Genomic DNA, 17,065 nt, shown 5'->3' with positions numbered 1-17,065 from the left:
ACTGTCTATCTTCAGCTCTAAAAAAATACTGGAACCAAGCAACTATACTAAAATTAGCAATCATTATATTAGGTAGAATTATTGGTAATTTTAATTTATTCTTCATGTTTTTCTGGATCTTTCAAAATGATTACAATAAACATAGTATTTTTATAATGAAGAGAATGTTACTTTAAAAAAGTAGGTATTTCTATAAATTTTGTTTACATAGGAATATGGAGGAAATCTGAATATTATAAGATGAAAATTCACTAAATTTTTTAATGGAAATTCAACAGTATTTCAAATGGACTAAATTTTAAATTTGATTGCTTTCAACCTTTAGGACTTTAAAAGCTCACCTAAATATTTAGGGGTGATATTTTCTTCCAGGAGCTTGATCAAAATGCCACTGAAAAGGTCCAGGCAATGTTCACAGCCATTGACGAGCTCTTGTATGAGCAGAAGTTGAGTGTGCATACTAAGAGTCTACAGGAAGAGTGCCAACAATGGACATGCAGCTTTCCTCACCTCAGGTATTAAAGCCCTAGATCTGGCTTGTATTCATGGCTAATACTAAAATTTGAAAAGCAGATATCTAGGGGCGCCTGGATTGCTCAGTTGGCTGTGTCCGATTCTTGATTTCGGCTCAGATCATGATCTCAGGTTGGGGGATCGAGCTCCATGTCAGGCTCCACACTGAGCATAGAGTCTCCTTAAGACTTTCTCCCTCTGCCCCTCTTCCTCACTGTCTTCTCTGTCTCTCTAAAATAAAAAAAAAATTAAAAAATAATTTTAAAAAAGCAGATATCCAAAAAAAGCTTGTATTCTGAAATCTTTATGGACTTGGTTTTAATGAATGTAAATAAGGCCATATGGTATAAAGACTGCACTGAGAGAAAACTGAAGTTGATGGAAGTTTCTTAGAGTGTTCATAACTACCACCATGTTGTCCTAATTGAGAAAAACAGTTCCTTTACCTGTAGCTGAGATCTATGCATTGTGGCTGTCCAAAGAGCTCTTCTTTGGATCAAGAGGGTCAGAAAATGTATTTGTTTACACTGTTGTCTACAAGAAAATTCTTACACAAATTTAAAAGCAGACATAAGCTGTTAGGAAGCTTCCCTCACTTACTTCCCTTACTTCCCTTACTTATATAGTAAGTATAGTAACTATAGTAAGTTACTATACTTACTACTTAAAATTTATACCTAAAATTTATATAGCATCATGTTCTTAAGAATATAATTTATAGTTTTCACTAATTTGGCCTGGCTTTCATCCATTTTAGCAGATTTAATGAAGATTATTGTAGAGGATGGAGGGAAAATTACAAATTTTTGCTCAGTTTCCTTGGATTTTTTCAGCAGTGTGAGGCTATAGCTTTATCTTTTCCATCTCTATTCTGTGGAAGAAAGCTATAACCTGTAATAAGATTCTGGATTCACATTTTTCTCTTAAGAATCATTCTTAATCAGTAGCGTACTAAGTATGCACTGGACTTTTATAGAGAGCCATCATATTTGTTCCAAGAATATCTACATTTTGTATGTATGCCAGGTGAACGTGCTTGATTGTCTCTTTACGTTGTTCATTTTGAAGGATCCTGGGTAGGCAGATAATCACTCCAAGCGAAGGATATGGACTGTATCCTAGATCCCCTTCTGTTGTTTCAGTTTCACATGAGACAACACTTTCTCAAGAAAGAGATTCTACTATGTAAGTATTTCTAATATGTAAGTATTTATGTATCCAAAGTGTTATATTCTGCCAGTTATACTAGGGGATTAAAAAACTTATGTTTTACTTGATGGTATTTAATAAAGCACAGAAAATGCTGTTAAGATTGACCACAGTTTTTATGCATAGAGAATTTTATTATATAATTTTTTTGTTCAAAAAGTAAGTGATTCCCTAGGGTTTAAGGATACTTTTGTTATTCAGATATATCTCTATCTCTATCTCTATCTCTGTCTCTGTCTCTGTCTCTATCTCTATGTCTCTATCTCTATCTCTATATATTTATAGATACAGGCATTTCCTTCTTGAAATAAAGTGTAGATAGACTGGTTTCAGGAGATTTAGGAGTTTGAGAAACACACTTTAAAGATTTTTTGAAAAAATACTGAAAAAGTAATTTTTCTTAAACATATAATACTAATTACAACTTAATTTCTTTACAGAAGTTAAACTGCTATTAGTTTATTAACTTAAAATGGGTAATTAGTATATTTAAAATAGCTAAATTCTTTTGAACACCTCAAACTCTTTAAACAACAGCAAAACAAACCAAAATAGGATTGTTCCACTCTCTTACATCATACACAAAAATACATTCAAAATGGATGAAAGACCTGTGAGACTTGAAACCATAAAAATCCTAGAGAACACAGGCAGTAACCTCTTTGACATTGGCTGTAGCAACTTCTTTCTAGATATATCTCCTGAGGTAAGGAAAACAAAAGCAAAAATAAACTATTTTATTTCATCAAAATAGAAAGTTTCCGCACAGTGAAGGAAACAAATCAACAAAACTAAAAGGCAACCTATGGAATGGGAGAAATTTGGAAATATTTCCAAATATTTTAAATATTCTTCTTAAATATTTGCACATATTTCCAAAATGTGTTCAAGTCAGATTTTCCCACTAGCCTTGCTGAAAAGTGCCACAGGTTTATTCTTTTTTTTTCCATTAAAAAATACTTAAGGTACAAAATTATAAAGAATATCACAAAATATACATTAGTTATATTTAATATTTCGTTAAACAGAGCCATTTAAAAAAACTGTACTGCTCAGATTTGACTGGTTTTCTCCAAAGTAAAGATTCTGAACTGAATGAGTCATCATATATTCATTGAATACCTGGGTAGGAAGAGAAATTTAAATATAAATAAGAGAAGATCCCTGCCCTTAAGGCATATGCATTTTGAACTATGATGGAGTTACTGAAATAAGCATATTATCTCCTGAGGTACATGAAAGTTGTAATTATTAATATTCTTAATTTTTTCATCAATTTTTTTATTGAAAGAGACTTAAATATAAAATACTGGTATCAGGTGTACATCATAGTGATTCAGCAATTATATAAATTACAAAATGCTTACCACAATAAGTATAGTTACTATCTGCCACCAAAGTTACTACAATATTATTGATTATATTCCCTATGCCATACTTCTCATTCCTGTGACTTATTTATTTTATAACTGGCAGTCTGTACCTCTTAATACCCTTCACCTATTTTGCCAACCCTCCAATCCCTATTCCCTTTAGCAATCACCAGTTTGTCCTCTGTATTTATGAATCTATTTGTTTTGTTTTGTCTATTCCTTTTTCTTGGTTTTTAGATTCCATGTTTAAGGTAAATCATATGGTATTTGTCTTTTCCTGTCTTATTTCACTTAGCGTTATATGCCCTATGTCCATCCATGTTGTAGCAAATGTCAAGTTCCAACCTTTTTCATGGCTGAGTAATACTCCATTGTATATACATACCACATCTTCTTTATCCATGAATCTATCTGTGGACACTTAAGTTGCTTTCATATCTTAGCTACTGTAAATAATGCTGCAATAAACATAGGAGTGCATGTATCTTTTCAAATTAATGTTTTTATTTTCTTCAGGTGGAATTCAGTGGTGGAATTACTGGGTCATATAGTATTTCTATTTTTAATTTTTGAGGAACCATAGTGGCTGCACCAATTTACATTCCCACCAATAGTGCATGAGGGTTCCCTTTTCTCCATATCCTTTCCCATACTTGTTATTTCTTGTCTTTTTGATACTAGCCATTCTGACTGGTTATTCTTAAATATTTTTAAACTTATCTCATAGCCTTAGCTGTTGCATCTGAAAAGACAGCAAATAGTATTTGATACTGCACAGTACACCTAGGCAGAGTAGGTCTATGGCTAGTGTTTATTCTTTCTGTTCTGAGAAACAATAGGTATTAAGACTATGAATAGTCTGGGGAGATGTCAGCAGGGCAAGGGATTTTGAGCTGAAACTCATATGACTGAATTGCTGTAGGAACTGTTTATGTTATATACAATTAATAATTGCTTTTTCCTCTCCCAGATTTGGTATTAGGGGAAAGAAGTTACATTTTTCATCTTCTTATGCTCACAAAGCATCTCCCATTGCCAAATCCCCTAGTGTGTATTCTATGGAAAGAGAGGAGGAAGACTGTATAATCTCTGAAGGAATAATAGAGGAATACCTAGCATTCGACCACACTGATATGTGAGTGTTAAGTATTTTAAGCTTTTTACTCCCCCCCTATTTTGTGTATTAATATCTATTTTTTTCTAATGTTTATTTTTGAGAGAGCATGAGTGGGGGCGGGTCAGAGAGAGAGGGAGACACAGAATCGGAAGCAGGCTCCAGGCTCTGAGCTGTCAGCACAGAGCCTGACAAAGGTCTCAAACTCACAAGCTGTGAGATCATGACCTGAGCCAAAGTCGGATGCTTAACTGACTGAGCCACCCAGGCACCCCTCTATTTTTTCTAAAGTATACTACTCAGGGACACCTGGTGACTCAGTCCATTGAGTGTCTGACTCTTGATTTTGGCTCAGGTCATGATCCCAGGGTTGTGGGACTGAGCCCTGCATTGGGTTCTGTGTTGAGTGTGGAGCCTGCTTGAGGTTCTCTTTCTCTTTCTCTCTCTCTCTCTCTCTCTCTCTCTCTCTCTCTCTCTCCCTCCCTCTGCTCCTCCTCTCCCCCACTCATGCTTGCTCTCTCGCTAAAAATGGATTGAAAAAATAATAAAATCTACTACTCAGAACCGCCCCCCCAAGACAGAAAAAAAATACGACCAAACAAAATATAAAGTACACAACCAATATTACATATAATTAGATTGATGTCACTTGGTTATTTATTTCCTATTACTTCTGAGGTATCTAGAGTTCATGTGCTTAGTTGATATAAATTCCTATTGCTTCCACATACCAGACTCGCTTGTGTATTTTCTTCCTGAATGTGTTATTTGCCTCTTCCTGAGATTAAACGTTTTTAATACACAAACGTTGTAATACCTGTGACACAGATATTATTTACCATCTCTATAGGATAGGTGAGAATCAGGGTGGTTAAATGATTTGTCTGAGGTAAAGCTAAGACCTAAAACCTTATTCATCTTACTCTAAATCCAGTGCTCTCTTCACTATCCTATGCTACCCTTCTGAAACATTAACCTCTTAAGCTATTCCTCCAAGCCTTTAAAAGTTCCAGAGCGCAACAGGTGGGAGAGAGGCAAAGAAGGAGGGAGAGAGAGAGAAATCCCAAGCAGGTTCCACACTGTCCACTCAAAGCCTGATGTGGGGCTCAAATTCATGAACCGTGAGATCATGACCTGAGACCAAGTCGGACGCTTAACCAACTGAGCCACCCAGACGCCCCAAAAGAAAATGGATTTTAAATAAAGGAAATAAAATTCAATCTCATTCACAATTAGCAGTGCAAATTAAAACTATAACAAGATACTATTTTATCTGTCAGACTGGCAGAGAAAACAAAGAAGTTTGATAATTCCTTGAATGGAAAAAAGGCACATTTTTTCAACGCTGAAGATTATCTCTCTTTAGAGGAAAGTGGGCAATATCTTTCCATTTTAAATGTATATACCATTTCACTCAATAATTCTATTTATAGGAATTTATCCTACAGATATAATACCCATGTAGCCAAAGAACTACATACAAGAATATTAAATGTCCTACTGACTATAAGAACAAAAGCCTGGTTGATCAATAACTGGATAGTTAGATATACTATGGTACATCCAGTAGAATTCTCTGCAGCTATTTTTTCAGAGGCGTATTCATATGTATTAATAGAGATGGAGGGCCAGATACATTTTTAAATAAAAGGCCACAATGCAGTGCAGTATATAACGTAACTATTTCCCTGGACCAATGTATGATGTTTGCTTCTGGGAATGGTGCCTGGGAGACAGAAATGTAAACTTATTTTTCACTACATAAATACATTTCCTTCTGTAGAATGTGAATTTTTTTTCATCATATGAAAGTGTTATCTCCTATAAAAAGAAATATAAATTTAAATACAATTAATACTAAATCAGCCTTCTCCCCAACTTAATGCCATGCCAGCTCTTCCTTGGGAAAGAAGTAGAGTCTTTAGCTGCCCTGCATAAACCTCTTAGCATCCTTCTTTCCTAGTTAGAGCTTCTTATTTAATTCTTGACACCTCTGCTACCCCAGGGATAATTTTCACGGGAGAGGCCGTAAGATATTTCTTCATAGCCCAAGTGTTTCAGAATTTGCTTTGTGTTAATTTATAATACATCTATCATAGGTAAGCATATCTGTCAGCTAGATCTTTGCCCCCCAAATACTGGGGCTATTGGTACCCCCTTCCAGAGAAGAGACAGACTTGGCTGAGTTTCTGGACTACAGATAGCTACATGGTCTCCAAAAAGGCCTCACAGTAGCTTCTTGTGCTGGTGGGCTCCCCTCCTTTCCCTTTCCAGCCAAATGCCAATTGTTTGTTTGGATTAATAAAAGTACACTATTTCTCTAATGAATCACTGCCTCAAATAACTATGTGACACAGTCACATGCCCATCATTAAATGGTACATGAATAGTAATCTAAATGTTATCCAGTCACAACAAAAAGGTTATTTCTGTATGCTTGTCATAGCTTATTGCTCAACTGAAATGTTCACTGTTCAAAGCTAAAAAATACACAATGAGACCTCAGTCTTCTTTTTCTTATTCTTTTTTTTTTTTTTTTTTGGCAGAGTAGTGGGGTGGGGTGGGAGTAAAAAGGGAAATTCAGTCTGTTTGAGAACTCCCTTAGGTCACAAGACAGTTTAACACATATGCTACATACATATACTGAGCTACATACATATACATGTGGGGAGGGGACACAAATCACGCTCCTGGAGAAGCACAAAACACAGTGGTGAACACTCAGTAAAGAATAACTAGGAAGTCTTATTTGCTTCTGTTACAGGGAAGAGGGGTTTCAAGGAAAGAAATTACACGCATCTCCAGAGAAACAGAAATTAGGGTACCCTCCCATTGCTCCATTTTACTGCATGAAAGAGGACGTCCTTGCTTATGTGTTTGACGACGTGTGGAGCAAAGTTCTGAGCTGTATGGAGCAGCTGACACGTAGTCATTGGGAGGGATTTGCTTCTGGTAAGGATCTTTGTGAAAACAACATAAAAAAATAATTATTTATGATTTCCAAACCCTGACTAGTCTTTCAGATTATGTTTCATTACTGCAAAAGACTCACATTTGTATTTTCCACAGACATTAACAGATATTTAGACAATATTTGAAAATGAGTGGATGAGTAACAAGGCTATTCTATGATGACTATACTGTGTTTTATTTGAATATAATTATTTGTGAGAAAAAAGATGTGCAAGTGGCAAATACATTTTTTAAACTGCTCTACTTAAGAATAAGCGATTATACAATAAACCATTCATATTTAAAGTGTAAATTGGTCAATTGACCTATGTATACATGAAACCACAAAACAGTCAATATAATATATATAATACCTTTGTAATCCCTTTCTGCCCCTGCCTGACCCCCAATCGCCACATGCTTTTTCACTATAGTTTAGTTTTTATTTTGTAGAGTTTCATATAAATGGAATCAGGGTATTTCCTTTTTGTAAGCTTCCTTCATTCAGCATGATCATTTTGAAATTCACCTATGTAAATGTGTGCGTCAGCAATTTATTCCCAAGAAGTGTTCCACTGTTGCACAATTTGTTTATCCATTTACCTGTTCATGGACATTTGGGTTCTTTTCAATTCGGGACTATAATATGCAAAGCTATTATGCACATTACTATGCAAGAATTTTTTGCACATACATTTCCTTTTCTCTTAGGTAAATTTCTAGGAGTGGAATGGTTTGATTATATGGTTAAATGTATATTTAGCTTTTTAAGAATTATTTTGTTTTTCTGTATTGCACACAAAACGATCACAAACTTATCAGTTTCAAACAACATACATTTTTTATCTCACAGATTTGTGGGTCAGAAGACCAGGAATGGCTTAGCTAGTTCTCTACTTAGGATCTCACAAAGCTGTGATCAAGGTGTTGGCCACAGCTAGGCTCTCATGTAGAGGCTCACTTAGGAACAGAAACACTTCCCCTTTTGTGTGTTCTTAGAAGTATCAAGTTTCTTGTAACTGTAGGAGTCACAGCAGCTTTCTTCTTCAAAGCCAGCAAGAAAGGCTGAGAGCTAGTCAGCAAAACAGAAGCTTATATAATGTAACATATTCATGGAAGTGACATCTCATCACTTTTACCATCTTCTGTTGGTCTGGAGTAAGTCACATTCAAAGGGAGATTCTACAAAGATGTGAACACCGGGGTGCCTGGGTGGTTCAGTAGGTTAAGCTTCTGACTTCAGCTCAGGTCATGATCTTGCGGTCTGTGGGTTCGAGCCCCACATCAGGCTCTATGCTGACAGCTCAGAGCTTGGAGCCTGCTTCGGATTCTGTGTCTCCCTCTCTCTCTGCCCCTCCCCCTCTCATGTTCTGACTCTCTCTGTCTCAAAAATATATAAAAACTAAAAAAAAAAAAAAAATGTGAACACCAAGAGGTAAGAGTTTGTCCATTACAAAGAGTTTGTCCACAAAGCTTAGAGTTTGTCCATTACAATTCTCCCACTTGCCCCTAATGATTCCTGTGCTCCCACATGCAAAATACACTAAATTCCCAAGAGACTTATTATAGCATAGCTCAGAAGTTCAAAATACTATCATCTAAATTAGGTCTTGGTATGAATAAACTTCCCATGAATGGATATAATACATTAAGTAAAGTTACTGGGGCCCAATTCTCTTCCATCTATATATCTGTGAAACTAAAGGCTATATACATAGGAATATAAACATCTAACTATATAATCCAACCAACCATTCCTGTCATAGAGAAAAGTCGCCTTACCCCAACACACCCATCGTACAATAGTGGGCCAGGGAAAGGATAACAGACATTCTAGATAAGGGAGGGGGGTGGGCAGAAATGAAAGGTTAAGTGGCACCTGGGTGGCTGAATCACTTAAGTGTCTGACTCTTGATTTCGGCTCAGGTCATGATCTCATGGTTCATGAGATCGAGCCCAATGTCGGGCTCTGTGCTGACAGTGCAGATCCTGCTTGGGATTCTCCCTCTCGCTCCCTCTGCTCCCTACCCTACTCACAGTCTCTCTCTCTCAAAATAAATAAACACTAAAAAAAAAGAATGGAAGGTTAAAAAAAAAAAGGTTTATAGTAATTCTGAAGTCCAGTTGGGAAAATACTGGGAGTTCTAGTCCTAGAAATAGCTCTCTGTTCCAACCTCTGGGCTCTTGGTTTTGCCCTCTGAATCATCCTTCCTTTTTCACATGTGTGAAAGCTGAGTAGTTTTATTAGACTGCTCCCTGGTAGTAGAATTTTGAGGGTCTGACAGCCTTCTTTCATTTAAACTCTTTCACCATCTAGAGATACAAAATTTTCAAAGTTATAAAGTCCTGGTTTCTTTACATTTAATATTTTTTTCCATCAGTTTCTCTTTCTCATCTCATGTTTTATTGTATAAGTAGCAGGAAAAAAATCAGGCCTCACTTTCAATAACTTTGATTGGAACTCTTCTTAGCTATACATCCAGAACCATCACTTTAAGTCCTGCCTTCCACATGACCACAGGAGACCATTACACTAAACATTCTTCCACTAAATAACAAGCACCTCCTTCTTCCAGTTTTTAATAACATGTTCCTCATTTCCTTCTGAACCCTCCAATAGAGCATCCTCCAAATCCAAATTTCTACTAAGTCTGTTCAAGGCAATTTATGTTCTCTCTATCATGTTTCTCAAAATTCTTCTATCAATGAACAATCAAAAATGAAATTAAGAAAACAGTTCATTTATAATAGCATCAAAGAGAATAAAATACTTAGAAATAAACTTAACCAAGAAAGTGTAAGACTTTTACACTGAAAACTACAAGACATTATTGTAAGAAAATAGGGAAGACCTAAAGAATTGGAAAGTCTTCCTGTGTTTTATGGATTAGAAGACTTAATATTGTTAAGTGGCAATATTCCCCAAACAGATTTGAGTGAATGTCAAAAATAATATTAAAAAAGAACAAAGTATGAGGCTTCACATTTCCTGATTTTAAAACTTAGTACAAAGGTACATTAACCAAAACAGTGTGGTACTGACATAAGAATCGACATATAGATCAACAGAATAGCATCAAGAGTCTAGAAATAAACCCTCACATATACAGCCAATTGATTTTCAGCAAGGGTGCCAAGACCATTCAATGGGAGAATAGTCTCTTCAACAAATGGTGCTAAAACTGGATAACCACATGAAAAAGAATGAATTTGGACCCTTCTTTCACACTACATACAAAGTATCAACTCAAAATGGATCACAAGCATACATTTAAGAACTAAAACTATAAAACTCTTAGAAGAAAACATAAGAGTAAATCTTAATGAGGTTGGATTTAGCAATGGATTCTCAGATATGACACCAAGACCACAAGCAACAAAAAAATCAATAGACTGGATTTTATCCTAAAAAAAAAAAAAAAAAAAAAAAAAAAAATCTATGTATCAAAGGATATTATCAAGAAAGTGAAAAGACAACCTACAGAATGGAAAAATATATATGCAAATCATACACCTGATAAGATTCTAGCATCCACAATATGTAAAGTACAATTCAACAACAAAGGGACAAACAACTCAACTTAAAAATGGGCAAACAACTTGAATAGGTATTTATCCAAAGAAGATACACACATGGCCAGTAAGCATATGAAAAGACGTTCAACATCCTTATTCATTAGGGAAATACAAACCAACACCAAAATCACAATGATGGCTACCCACTATGATGGCTACATTAAAAAAAAAAAAAAAAGAAGAAGAAGACAATAACAAGTATTGGTGAGTATGTGGAGAAACTGAAACACTCATACATTGCTGTGGTAAGGTAGAAGGGTGTGGTTACCATGTAAACAGTTTGGTAGTTCCTCAAAAACTTAAACATAAGATTGCCGTATGACCAGCAATTCCACTCAAAGTATATAACCAAGAGAACTGAAACCTTATCTGCAAAAAAGCCTGTGTATGATTGTTCATAGCAGCATTTTCATAATAGTCAAAAAGTTAGAATTGACGCAAATGTTCATCAGCTATGAATGGAGAAACAAAATTTGGTATATACATATGTTATGGACTGAATTGTGTCCTCCTCAAAATTTATATGTTGAAGACCTAATCCCCAGTGTGAATGTTTGGAGGTGGGGCTTTTAGGAAGGTAATTAAGGTTAAATGAAGTCATAAGCATAGGGACCTAATCCTATAGAGTTGGTATCCTTATAAGAAGAGGAAGAGACCAAAGCCCCCTTTCTGTGCATGCACGGAAAAGTGGTAATGCAAGGACACAGCTGCCTACAAGCCAAATAGCACCTTGATCTTGAACTTCTGACCTCCAGAACTTTAAGAAAATAAATTTCTGTTATTTAAGCCATTCAGTCTGTGGTATATTGTTATAGCAGGATAAGTAACTAATGTACTATGCAATGTAATATTATTAGTTCATAAACTAAAATTAAGTAATCATGCATGTTACAACATGGATAAACCTTGAAAATAGTATGCTAAGGGTAAGAAGCCAAACACAAAAGGCCACATATTGTATGATTTTATTCAGTTGAAATGTCCAGAACAGGCATATCCATAGAGGCACAAAGTAGTTTAGTGGTTGCCAAGGGATATAGGGAGAAAGGAATTGGGAGGTATGTGGTGTCTCTTTGCAGTGATAGATATTTTCTGAAATTAGATAGTGGTGCTGACTGCACAACATTGTGAATATACTAAAAACCAATTAATTGTGTACTGTAAAATGGTTAAAAATGGTGAATTTTATGTTATATGAATTTTATTTCATTAAACATTTTAAAATATTTTAAACCTGTATGTAAATGTGAGTCTGTTGGTGATTCATTCTTTTATAGATATGAAAAAAATTTTTTAATTTATTCATTCTAAAAACAAAAGCAAAAAGTGTTCATCCATTTGTCCAACTCCCTATGCCCTGCCTCTAGCAACTACCAATCTCTTCTCCATATCTATGAGCTTGGTTTTATTTATTTATTTATTTATTTATTTATTTTTAGATTCCATCTATAAGAAAGATCATATGTTATTTGTCTTTCTCTAACTTACTTCATTTAGCATATTGCCCTCGAGGTCCGTTCATGTTGTCACATATAGAAAGATTTCATTCTTTTTTAGGGCTGAAGTGTATTTCCTTGTATATATACACCGCAGTTGCTTTTTTTTTAATCCTTTCATCTACTGATGGACACTTCGGTTGTTTCCATATCTTGGCTACTGTAAACAATGCTGCAATGAACATGGAGGTACATCTCTCTTTTCAAGTTGGTATTTTCCTTTTCTTTGGATAAATACCCAGAAGTGGAATAGCTGGATCATATGGTAACTCTGCTTTTAATTTTTTTGAGGAAAATCCATACTGGTTCCTATAGTGGATATACCAATTTACATTCCCACAAGCAGTGCACAAGGGTTACCTTTTTACAGCTCCTTGCCAACCCTTGTTATTTCTAGACTTTTTGATAATAGCCATTCTGACTAGTGAAACTGCATTTTAATTTTCATCTGCATTTTCCTGATGATGAGTAACGTAGAGCATCTTTTCATGTACCTTTTGGCAATCTGTATTTCTTCTTTGGAAAAATGTCTATTCAGATCTTCTGCCCATTTTTAAATTGGATTTTTTTTGGCTATGTATATATTTTCATAAATTTTGGAAATTAGCCCCTTATCAGATAGATGATTTGCAAGTATTTCCTCCCATTCAATAGACTGCTTTTCCATTTTGTTGACTTTTCCTTTTGCTGTGCAGAAGCTTTTTAATTTGATGGTGTTTTTTGTTTTGTTTTTTTGGGTTTTTTGCTTTCCTTGGTTTTGCTTTTGGCATCAGATTCAAAAAATCATGGCCAAGACCCATGTCAAGAAGCTTACCTCATGTTTTTTCTAGGAGTTTTGTGGTTTCAGGTCTTATCTTCAAGTCTTTATTTTATTTTATTTATTTTTTTAAATTTTTTTTCAACGTTTTTTATTTATTTTTGGGACAGAGAGAGACAGAGCATGAACGGGGGAGGGGCAGAGAAAGAGGGAGACACAGAATCGGAAACAGTCTCCAGGCTCTGAGCCATCAGCCCAGAGCCTGACACGGGGCTCGAACTCACGGACCGCGAGATCGTGACCTGGCTGAAGTCGGACGCTTAACCGACTGCGCCACCCAGGCGCCCCTTCAAGTCTTTATTTTAAACTGACTTTTGTACATGGTGTAAGATACTGGTCCTACTTTCCAAAAAACATTTATTGAAGAGACTGTCTTTTACTCCTTTTATATTCTTATCTCCTTTGTTGTAAATTACTTGACCATATATGTGTGGGTTTATTTCTGAGTTTTCTATTCTATTGTATTGATCTATGTGTCTGTTTTTATGCCAGCACCTTACTGTTTTAATTGCTATAGCTATGTAATATAGCTTGAAAACAGGGAGCAAGATGCTTCCAGCTTTGTTCTTTCTCAAGATTGCTTTGGCTATTTGGGGTCTTTATGGTTCCATACACATTTTAGGATTATTTGGTTCTATTTCTGTGAAAAAAGCTATTCAAATTTCGATAGGAATCACATTGAATCTGTGCATTTTGCGGGGGGGGGGGGGTGTTTTGGACATTTTAAAAATGTTAATTTTTCTAATCTGTGAGCACAGAATATCTTTCCATTTATTTGTGCCTTCTTCAGTTTCTTTCATTAATGTTTTGTAGTTCTCGGTATACCGGTCTTTTACCTCCTTGGTTAAATATATTCGTAGGTATTTTATTCTTTTTGATGCAAGTGGGATTGTTTTCTTAATTTTGTCTTTATCATAGTCTATTATTAGTGTATAGAAATGCAGTACGTTCTTGTGTATTGATTTTGTATCCTACAACTTCACTGAATTCATTTATTAGTTCTAACAGTTTCTGATAGAATTTCTAGGGCTTTCTATATAATATATCATCTGCAAATAGTGAGAGATTTATTTCTTCCTTCCCAATTTGAATAGCTTTTGTTTCTTTTTCTTGCCTAACTGCTCTGGCTAGTACTTCCAATACTATGTTGAATAAAAGTGGTGAGAGTGCATATCCTTGTCTTATTTCTGATCTTAGAAGAAACTTTCAGCTTTTCACTGTTGAGTATAATGTTAGCTGTGGGTTTGTCATATATGTCCTTTATTATGTTGAAGTACATTCCCTTTGTACTCACTTTGTTGAGAGTTTTTGAATTTTGTCAAATGTTTTTTCTGCATCTATTGAGATTATCACATATGATATTAATTTTTATTAATGTAGTGTATCACATTGACTGATTTGCAGATGTTGACCATCCTTGCATCCCTGGATTAATCTCACTTAATCACGATATATTATCCTTTCAATGTATTGTGGAATTTGGTGTGATAATATTTTCTTGAGGGTTTCTGCATCTATGTTCATCAGGGATATTGGCCTGTACTCTCTTGTGGCATCCTTGGTTTTGGTACTAAGTAATGCCAATCTTGTTTAAAAAAAAAAGTTTAGGGGCGCCTGGGTGGCTCGGTCGGTTAAGCGTCTGACTTCGGCTCAGGTCATGATCTCACAGTCCGTGAGTTCGAGCCCCGCATCGGGCTCTGTGCTGACAGCTCAGAGCCTGGAGCCTGTTTCAGATTCTGTGTCTCCCTCTCTCTCTGCTCCTCCCCTGTTCATGCTCTGTCTCTCTCTGTCTCAAAAATAAATAAACGTTAAAAAAAAAATTTAAAAAAAAAAATAAAAAATAAAAAATAAAAAAAATAAAAAAAAAGTTTAGAAGAGTTCTTTCCTCTTCTGTTCTTTGGAAGAGTATAAGAAAGATTGGTATTAATTCTTCTTTGAATGTTTGTTGGAATTCACCAGTGAAGCCATATGGTCCCAAATTTTTGTTTGTTGCCAAGTTTTTTCTTGCTCATTCAATCTCCTTACTAGTAACTGGTGTGTTCACATTTTCCATTTCATCATGATTCAGTCTTGGTAGGTTGTATGTTCTTAGAAAATAATCCATTTATTTTAGGTTGTCCAATTTGTTGGTATAGAAATGTTCATAGTCCCTTATGATCCTTTATTTCTTTGGAATCAGTTATTACATTTCCTTTTTCATTTCTGATTTCACTTGAATCCTCTTTTTTATGGATTGTATGGATATTTTAACAATATTTGTTATTTTGTTGAGGATTTTTGCATCTGTGTTCATCAGAGATATTGGCCTATACTTCTCTTTTTTTTATGGTGTCTTTATCTGGTTTTGGTGAGTAATACTGGCCTCATAAAATGAATTTGGAAGTTTTCCTTCCATTTCCATTTTTTTGAAATAGTTTGAGAATAGATATTAACTATTCTTTTTTTTTTTTCAATATATGAAATTTATTGTCAGATTGGTTTCCATACAACACCCAGTGCTCATCCCAAAAGGTGCCCTCCTCAATACCCATCACCCACCCTCCCCTCCCTCCCACCCCCCCATCAACCCTCAGTTTGTTCTCAGTTTTTAAGAGTCTCTTATGCTTTGGCTCTCTCCCACTCTAACCTCTAAACTATTCTTTGAATGTTTGGTAGAATTTGTCTGTGAAGCCATCTGGTCCTAGACTTTTGTTCGTCTGGGAGTTGTTTTTTATTTTATTTTATTTTATTTTTTTATTTTTTTTTTTTTACTGATTCCATTTGTTTGCTGCTTAAAGGTTTAAGTTTTCTATTTCTTTCTGTTTCAGTTTTTGGTAATCTATGTTTTTAGGAATTATCCATTTCTTTCAGGTTGTCCAATTTGTTGGAATACTTATAATATTCTAATTGTTTGTATTTCTATGGTGTAGGTTGTTATTTCTCCTTTCTCATTTGTGATTTTATTTGGGTCCTTTCTCTTTTCTTTTGGATAAGTCTGGCTATAGTTTATCAAATTTATTAATTTTTGCAAAGAACCAGCTCCGGTTTCATTGTTCTATTATATTGTTTTTTTTTTTAATTCAGGTTATTTAAAATAGATATAGTATTGGTTTCAGTAGTAGAATTTAATGATTCATCACTTCATATAACACCCAGTGCTCATCCCAACAAGTGCCCTCCTTAATGGCTATCACCCATTTAGACCACCTCCTCTCCAGCAACCCTCAGTTTGTTTGCTGTATTTAAAGTCTCTTATGGTTTGCCTCTCTCTCTCTTTTCTTATTTTTCTTCCCCTTTCCCAGTGTCCATCTGTTTTTTTCTTAATTCCACATATGAGTGAAATCATAATATTTGTCTTTCTCTGACTTATTTCACTTAGCATAATATGCTCTAGTTCCATCCACATTGTTGCAAATGGCAAGGTTTTGCTCTTTTATTAAGTTTTTTTCTTTATGTTTATTTTTGAGAGACAGAGAGAGAGAGAGAGTGAGTGTGTGTGTGTGTGTGTGTGTGTGTGCGTGTGCGAGCAGGGGAGGGGCAGAGGATCTGGAGCAGGCTCTGTGCTGACAGCAAAGAGCCCAATGTGGGGCTCAAACTCACAAACTGTGACCTGAGCCGAGGTCGGATGCCTAACTGAGCCACCAAGGTGCCCCGGTTTCATTCTTTTTGACTACCAAGTAATATTCCATTGTATGTAAAGCCTTGGATTGTGAGTAACTCGTTCTGCAAATGTTCCACAAGACAAACAATTCTAATAAATTTTAACTTGATAAACGAGCAATGTTTTGCAACATAAGTAGTATGTCACACCAGATGCCACATGATCACAACTGAGCCAATGTTTCTTCCCCCTCCCCCTCTCTCTCTCTCTTGCTGTGGGATTGTGGGTGAAGTTATCTTGATGAGGTCCCAATAGTTCCTTTTTGTTTTTGTTTCCCTTGGCTCAGAAGACATGTCCAGTAAGAAGTTGCTGTGGCCAAGGTCAAAGAGGTTGCTGCCTATTTTCTCCTGTAGGATTTTGATGGCTTCCTGTCTT

The 17,065-nt window shown here is 35.4% G+C and overlaps 1 protein-coding gene across 7 annotated transcripts in view; it reads left to right on the top strand.

The window, feature by feature from the left end:
- The window catches only part of FAM149B1 (family with sequence similarity 149 member B1), an 87,047-nt gene that overhangs the window by 34,205 nt on the left and 35,777 nt on the right, over positions 1-17,065 (top strand). For all 7 annotated transcript variants that reach the window (XM_078434371.2, XM_078434372.2, XM_078434374.2 and 4 more), the window contains 4 exons: positions 373-515; positions 1,582-1,698; positions 4,066-4,230; positions 6,974-7,161. In XM_078434371.2, coding sequence (XP_078290497.2) covers positions 373-515; positions 1,582-1,698; positions 4,066-4,230; positions 6,974-7,161 — 613 coding nt within the window. The remainder of the gene's footprint in view (positions 1-372; positions 516-1,581; positions 1,699-4,065; positions 4,231-6,973; positions 7,162-17,065) is intronic.

Source organism: Panthera onca, chromosome D2 (assembly GCF_046562875.1).
Source record: "Panthera onca isolate mPanOnc1 chromosome D2, mPanOnc1 haplotype 2, whole genome shotgun sequence".
Lineage (NCBI taxonomy): Eukaryota > Metazoa > Chordata > Mammalia > Carnivora > Felidae > Panthera > Panthera onca.
Note: the sequence above shows the minus strand (reverse complement) of the source record. Positions and strands in the feature narration are given on the sequence as shown.